This window comes from Salvia splendens, chromosome 1 (assembly GCF_004379255.2).
Source record: "Salvia splendens isolate huo1 chromosome 1, SspV2, whole genome shotgun sequence".
Lineage (NCBI taxonomy): Eukaryota > Viridiplantae > Streptophyta > Magnoliopsida > Lamiales > Lamiaceae > Salvia > Salvia splendens.
This window is the reverse complement of record NC_056032.1, coordinates 31,329,607-31,337,540: the sequence shown is the minus strand read 5'-3', so window position 1 is coordinate 31,337,540 and position 7,934 is coordinate 31,329,607. Positions and strand designations below refer to the sequence as shown.

General features: G+C 38.1%; 1 protein-coding gene across 1 annotated transcript; it reads right to left on the bottom strand.

Annotated features, from left to right (window-relative positions):
* Window positions 1-2,620: 2,620 nt before the first annotated feature.
* On the bottom strand, window positions 2,621-6,694 carry LOC121747032 (protein root UVB sensitive 5-like). The gene is made up of 15 exons (XM_042141015.1): window positions 6,451-6,694; window positions 6,290-6,349; window positions 5,795-5,955; window positions 5,559-5,659; window positions 5,212-5,270; window positions 5,090-5,136; window positions 4,941-5,019; window positions 4,574-4,646; window positions 4,342-4,431; window positions 4,060-4,119; window positions 3,844-3,957; window positions 3,668-3,728; window positions 3,479-3,597; window positions 3,166-3,258; window positions 2,621-3,095 (listed from the first exon to the last, which is right to left on the bottom strand). Exons 1-15 carry the CDS (start codon window positions 6,591-6,593, stop codon window positions 2,859-2,861), a joined length of 1,497 nt encoding a protein of 498 aa, XP_041996949.1. The 5' UTR covers window positions 6,594-6,694; the 3' UTR covers window positions 2,621-2,858.
* Window positions 6,695-7,934: the final 1,240 nt, after the last annotated feature.

The window sequence follows — 7,934 nt, the reverse complement described above, 5'->3', positions numbered from 1 at the left end:
CTCCCTCCGTCAGCCATTAGGAGTCACATTTCTCGACGGCACGAGTTTTTTAAAAGACTAAAGTTTCATTTTGGTCCTTAACATATTGCGATTTGTTGATTTTGGTTCAAAACATTATCTTTTGAATTATTCGGTTCCTCACATTTGAAATCGGATCACATTTAGTCTGAAATGGACGAAACTGTTAAAATTTAACAGTCAACGTGGATTTATCGGATTTTGCCCCGATTAATCATTTTTAATTAATTCAAAAATAATAATTATATTATAAATAAAAAAACTTTTATATTATAAATAAAAAAATAACCCCCCCCTCTCCAGCATCTCCAGCATCTCCGCCGCCCTCCCCGCCTCCCGATTCCCCCTCATCGCCCCCACCACCGTCGTCACCGTCTCATTCCTCAGTCTCACCCCCTCCTTACAACATCACCCCCTTCGTTGAGAATGTACGTCACCAGTGTAAAACCTATATACTCCGAAACCATGCCTAAGGCCTTGTCGGTACTGCCCTCTATACTGGCTGCCCTGAGCCCACGTCTCAACACCATAGCCATCATACTTGCCATCAACCCAATCACCTTCATACCTCCCACTCATGTAATAGTAATAAACCCCACTGCCACTACATTTCCCCTTATGAAACTCGCCCTCATAGACATCCCCATTGGTGTATGCTTGAACATAACACCCAGAAATGGCCTTCTTATCCGCCTTCTGCCTCGAACCAATCGACCAAAGCACCGGAAAATGAGACCGGCTCACCCGGCCCTTGGCATTTATCTTAATCGGCAAGGACTTGGCAAGGAACAACCTAATCGTGGGGAGCCTCGGGATTGCTATTGTGGCGGAGGCGGAGGTGGAGGCGGAGACGGCGGCGCAGGTGGTGGTGGAAATGGGTCAAGAATTTCTGAGACCTATTGTGGAAAAGACTGAATTTTGTAGGTGGGTCCACGCCGTATCTGTGGAGGGCGTTGGAGAGAGTCAGAGTCTTGGTGAGGGAACAAGAGAATTGTTGCTGGAGATGGGGTGGGTCTCTTGAAGGGGGTGGGCTTGGGGGTAAAAGGGTCCATTCTGCTCCAGCTGCTGCTGATTCTCATCGTTGATGAGGATTTGGAGGGCGGGAGTGGGCCAAGGCGAGGACGAAGGCGGCGGATTGGTTTGAGAGAAATGTGGGTGTTTCTGGGTGAAGGAGGAAGGGGGAGGGGAGGAGTGGGGTTGAAATCGGAAGAGACGCCGCTGCATTCTGAACGGAGGGGTGATGATGTAAGGAGGGGGTGAGGCTGAGGGATGAGACGGTGACGACGGTGGTGGGGGCGATGAGGGGGAATCGGGAGGCGGGGAGGGCGGCGGAGATGGTGGAGATGCTGGAGGTGAGGGGGTTATTTTTTTATTTATATTATAAAAGTTTTTTATTTATAATAATTATTATTATTTTTGAATTAATTAAAAATGATTAATCGGGTCAAAATCCGATAAATCCACGGTGCCTGTTAAATTTTAACAGTTCCGTCCATTTCGGACTAAATGTGATTCGATTTCAAATGTGAGGGACCGAATAATTCAAAAGATAATGTTTTTGACCAAAATCAAAAAATCGCAATATGTTAAGGACTAAAATGAGACTTTAGTCTTTAAAAAATAATAAGAAAAGTGGATAAAAAAAGTTAGTGGAATAAGGGTTTCACTTGTATTTATTAGTTTTAAATGAAATGTTAGTGGAATGAGTTAGTGGAAGGTGGGACCCTATTACCATTTATGGTAAAAGTGAACCGGGACTCCTATTTGTGGACAGACTAAAATGAAAAAACGGGACTCCTATTCGCGGACGGATGGAGTATTTCCTTTTTCTTCTGTCTCTTAAAATTTGTCACCTTTCACTTTTATCATGTTTGGTAGTGGATCTCACATTCCACTAACTCATTCTCACTCACATTTATATATAAAAGTAGGACACACATGCCACTAACTTTTTCAATTCACTTTCTATTCTATTTTTTAAAATCCGACCGGGTCAAATGGGATAAATTATTACAGAAGGAGGAGTGTTATGTATGTGGATGAGAGGGAGATCAATATTTCATTAAAGAGTTGGACGATGAGTTGGATGATGTTGGATTGAACGAGGGTTATGAATGGTCGCAAACTTTAAACTTGGTTAACTATGTCTAGTTTTTACTGAAAATAATATTTAAAATTATTAAGTCGTACTCCCTCTATCTCATCGAATGTGACTAATTTTCGTGTTTGATTTGTCTCAACTAAAATAACTTATTGCTAAAAATGAAAACACTTTTATCTCTATTTTATTTTCTCTTACTTTACTTTCTCCACTTAACACATAAAGTAATACTGTTTAAAATCTCGTGTCACCCAAGGAATGGATCATCTTTCTTGGGACATAATAGATACTAATACTTAGTATTTTATATTTCCTGCAAATTTTAAAGGTGGTTCTTAAGACAGGTTGCATAAATTCCCAACCTGAACCGACTTACCTATATTCAGCAAAATTGATTATCTAGGTAGTTATTTGTTGACCAAAACGACGTTGTTGATCAACTCATTTACTTAAAAAAAGTATTTACAATTTTGATTTTGAAAACTACGTGGCACATCTCAATAACCAATTGTTTGTATGACTATTATTACATGAGTACAAAGAATCAAATAAACAGAGACAACATAAGTCAGCTAGCGAAAGTATTCAACTATAGCAAGTATACTATAAAGAGCTCAAAATCTCTCTTCATCACATATTCTGGAACTCACCCGACTCTAGAGGTTGCAGTAAGGTAGTAACTTACATCCTTTCGAGGCAATTCAAACAAATATTCAAGACTCGGAATTCGTATGTCACCTTATGGCGGCGCTGGAGATTGTTCTTGAATTGAAATTTCCTTAGGGACCTTGAGATACATCTGATTTGTCTCCCATCCACTCCTTTCCAGTTGTAGCAAAAAATCATCAAACGTATCATTTAAAGCAATCAAACTTTGCTCAAGTTGGGTCATAACATCATCTGATTTGCTCCGATTTTGATGGAGCCAGTAGGATTGCCACACACTTCTTAGGACAGATACACTTGTAGCTCCCTCCTGCAAGGACTCGGGTTTATTAGATTTGATATAATACATGAAGGTTGATAGTTACTCTAGAATCACATACCTTGAACGAGACAAAGATCTCAAATTCTGTTCCGGGTTGGTTCACCACAAGAAAATATTTCTCCTTTGCATAGAGTTTGAGTAGTATCTTCACCTGTTCAGACAGATATATAAAAGGTTCAATCCAAATTTGCATGAATAAATACATATCAACAGTTCTTTGTTTCTGGGAGAATATCTAATTACTTCCAACTATATTTTTGGGCATGTTATGACATCATGATACATTTGATATTATACTAGTGTAAACTGCAGAATTCAGCTGGTGTTTTAAACTAGAATAACGAATGAAATAAATAAAGAAAAGATCATACCAGAGAGCCAGGTTTGTTTGCATTAATCATCTCTTCCAAGGGCACACCAAAAGTAATTTTTGGTTTAAGAAATTTTTCCCATACCAATATATTTTCCATCTTGTTGCAGTCACTGATTCCTGATCCAATCATAACTTTTCCAGCACTGTTGGAAAAAAATGCCAAAATTTATAGAAGACCATGTGTTACCAGGAATCTTTTGCGATGAAATATGCGAGTTCACCAATATCCGTGCACGCTTGAGATTTATCTGTCAGAAAACTGATATAGCTAAGCAAAGACGCGTTTTATTATTTAGGCAAATTTATCACATTGTGGAATCTGCTATCCACTTTTCACAAAGCAGATATAAAATCATGCCGCACCGTGTTAAACCGCAGAGCTGAGAGGGACAGATAACGGAACCATAGGTGAAGAAGACGCACTCCAAGCCATGTGAGTGTCAATGTAGGATATGAAGATGAAAATCCAGGCGTATCCTATAATTGTAATTTTGAGTAAGTAAGCTATTGAAAAGTAATTGTGGTAAACTGAAAATTATGTTCAAATCATTGTTGTTTGGCAGGAAAGATTCAATATACCAGAGCAAGTATGCCTAAAGCAAGCCCAACCAGTTCAGCAGCCACTTCCCACACTTCCTCCTGCCAATTTTACCATAAAACTAAGCAACATTACCGCATATATAATAGCTCCCAAATAAAAGTCATGACCAAAATTCAGAAATTTCCATGCGTAGTATATTTACTTTATGTTATTACCACAGAATCTATAAAATAGTTTGAAATTCAATTTCTGAAGCAAAGTGCATCATGGCCCAATGTAATATAACTAACTAGGGAATAGAGAACAAGGTAAAGCTCTACCTTGGCTGATACATTTCCCAGATTCCCAGAGATTGCAAAATGATTTTGGATCACACGGAATGAAGGATCTCTTAGACCTCTACCTACTGCCTGCAGAAACAGAAAAAATACTAAATAACACTTCATTTCTGGACATACTTTTCACAATCTTCTGGACTTCATAAAACGATATAACATGTACTTGCTCGATCTCATTTATCATGTTTTTGTATCCTATATTCAACAACTTTACCTTGGCAAGATTTCCCAGTGATGCCAAAGGTAAAAAGTATGCAGGATATAGCTGGGTGCTGAGGTCAAAGATGCTGCAATGGAAGGATCCACTTCTCATCAAAGAACATGACTTACTACAAACAAGTACTACTCCCTCCGTCCCCTAATAATTGTCCATTTTGGTTCCGGCAAGGGTTTTAAAAAATATAAAGGAAAGTGGGTTGAAAAAGTTATTGGAATATGGGTCTCACTTTTATGTATTAGTTTTATAATAAAATGTGAGTGAATAAGTTAGTGCAATGTGGGACGGACGAAAATGGCAAAAGTGGACAATTAATGGGGGATGGAGGGAGTATTATTATCTATTAAATCCATAAGACTCAAACCTCCCAGTGCTACCAACAAAATCTGCATATAAGCGCCATTGTTTTGGGTCATCATCAAAAAGGTTACCAAATCTTCCACCTGACACAAAAAATAAATTACTTGCACATTCACGAAATGGTTTTTCTAGAGTTCTGAAAGATAGCCAGACCTATGAATAAACGGCCAAGAGCACCAATGCCATCCTTTGACACCCATCTGCGAGCACAAACAGATGGGCGTCAACACTAAACAGTGAGTATATAGTCATTGAATAGGGATCCAAGCAATTACCTAATAGCAGCGGCAGAAGCTGCTGCTGTAGTTCCTGAAAATGACCCTACTCCAACAGCCTATATTTTCACCACAGATATTAGTACCAATAATCGAGTACTAACCTTGCTGGCACAGGTTGCTTAAATAACTCATGTCAGAATATTCCCAATTCGAAAGGAAATCTGACAATGGCTTTAATAACAGCAGGGCAAGAAACTGAACTGAACACAGTCAATTGCAAAAGAGAAGCTCTAATATACTATGTCAGGCTAATGATGATCCAAATAGCGATTTCTGCATGCCCACTAGTTTTTGCTATGTAACATACCCAAGCTAAATTACTGGCCTGAGTTAGTTTCACATGCCTTTAGAAGAGTGGAAGTGACCAGTGTATGACATATCCACCCTGTAACATTAGTTGGGAACTGGAGCAATATGTACTCCAAGTAATCATCTGACACTGAATCTGTATCACAGTTGAGTTGTATTGCACCATATCAAGAACTGAATTGCTGAGAGATTACTCCAGGTTAAACTAAAAATGCATCAGTAGCACATTTTTTCATAAGAATGAACAATACTTGCAGGCAAGGTATACAACCTGGGAAACCTGCAGGAAGGATAAAATCTTTGATGGTGTTTGGAAGCCAAGACAAGTAATCGTCACTTTCCTCAACGTGCGAGTTTTGCATCACATTGGTTTGGGGCGAACCATCCTCCTCGAGAATGGTCCTAATTAGCAGATCAGATTCTATAATAAAGCTGGAGGAACATAATAAACAAGTGGTGTATTACAATCTTATTCCTGATCTAAAAACTACACAATCTTTTAAATGCTACACACAATGAACCATACCAAATTAGGCATCTAGAAGATTTTCACATGAAAACAAGAGTATACACATTGTATATTTCTACGTATGTATAAAGCGACTAATGCACACGATCTAATTCACCAAGTTCAGCAATAATTACACAAACACTGATCACATAATTGCATAACCTAAGCATAAATACAAAAATTCAGAGCAACTAAAATAATTAAACACAAAACCAATCTAAATTCAATAGAACTTCTCTAGTAATTAGCAATTACCGTTTGGATGTGCCATTGCCGTATTTCTCCAGCAAAACGAATGGCGCTTCGTTATCCTCCCTACAATTAAGCAGCAAAAGCGTACAAAACAGGCAGAATCATGTGTTTTGATGGAGGTTTTATCCTCTCCTCCGCTAATAACACAAGGCAGATGATCTTACTTTATACATTGCGAGTCTTCTGCTCCCGCGGAATGGGGTAGATTGCTGCACAAAATCTGAAACCGATCAACTCTCGCCGGATTTGGACTCTGCCAGGAGCTGAAGTTGAAGCTCTGGCAGCTCAATCGCAGCGCCGAAGCCATTTTGAATAATTACTTAGCGGGATAGTCTTCCCATTTGGGAGAATGGCTGACTGCGTGAGGAACTGAGAGAGAAATTGAATTGAGGAGAGAGAGACGGTATTTATCCGATGCATTTATCATTTTATTGCCCATTTTGTATGAATTTGACTTTAAATTCATTTCCAAACTTCATTTAGGTCATCCACAATAGAATAGCTCCGCCGTAACTTAGCCACAAACTCCTCCTGCCACATCATCAACACTAAAAATCCTTCTGCCACATAATCAAAATAGGCAAATAGCTCAGCCATAGCCTAGTCATAACCTAGCCCCATCACTCAAAATTATATAAAACAAATAATTAACAATCACACAAAATACGGAATTAAATTTACTACACAGATACGGAAAAATTCAATAATAATATTAAAATTTGAAAAAGTACATTAATTAAAAAAACACACTTCATTAAAATTAAAATAACATTACAACATTCTCATTAATGAGTTCGTCCTACATCGAAAGTGGAATATAAAACATTCAAGGATGTCTCTATAAAATAGAAACAACCAAGAATGAGTTTGTCCCACATCGAAAGTGGAACATAAAACATTATAGGATGTCTCTATAAAAGAGAAACAACCAAGAATGAGTTTGTCCCACATCAAAAGTAGAATATAAAACATTCAAGGATGTCTATATAAAAGAGAAACAACCAAGAATGAGTTTGTCCCACATCGAAAGTGGAACATAAAACATTCACGGATGTTTCTATAAAATAGAAACAACCAAGAATGAGTTTGTCCCACATCGAAAGTGGAATATAAAACATTCAAGGATGTCTCTATAAAAGAGAAACAACCAAGAATGAGTTTGTCCCACATCGAAAGTGGAACATAAAACATTCACGAATGTCTCTATAAAATAGAAACAACTAAGAATGAGTTTCATAAAAATAACATTAAATAAAAAAATTAAAAAATCCGCTGGGCCGATGCGCTAGGCGATTTTTTTTCCGGAAACCGGCTCGGCGGTTACAATGGTTAGCCTAGCGGACCGCCTAGCACCGGGGCTCGGCTAGGCGGTGCGCTAGGCGCCATTGTGGATGGCCTTAATAGTAATACTCACTATAAATCAACTTCACTTCTAGACTAGTTGAGTCGTACTATTTCTTTTTTAGTTTGTTTCAAGGTCGTTAAGCTATTTATCTATTTGGTATAAATTTTATTCTCTTTTAATTTACTCTCTCGATCTCTTTTATTCTATTCCTCTCTTATTTTACTCTTTCCACTTTAATCTTTAACAAATCAATTTCTTAAATTTCATGCTTAAAAGAAATGACTCAACTATCTTGAAACAGAG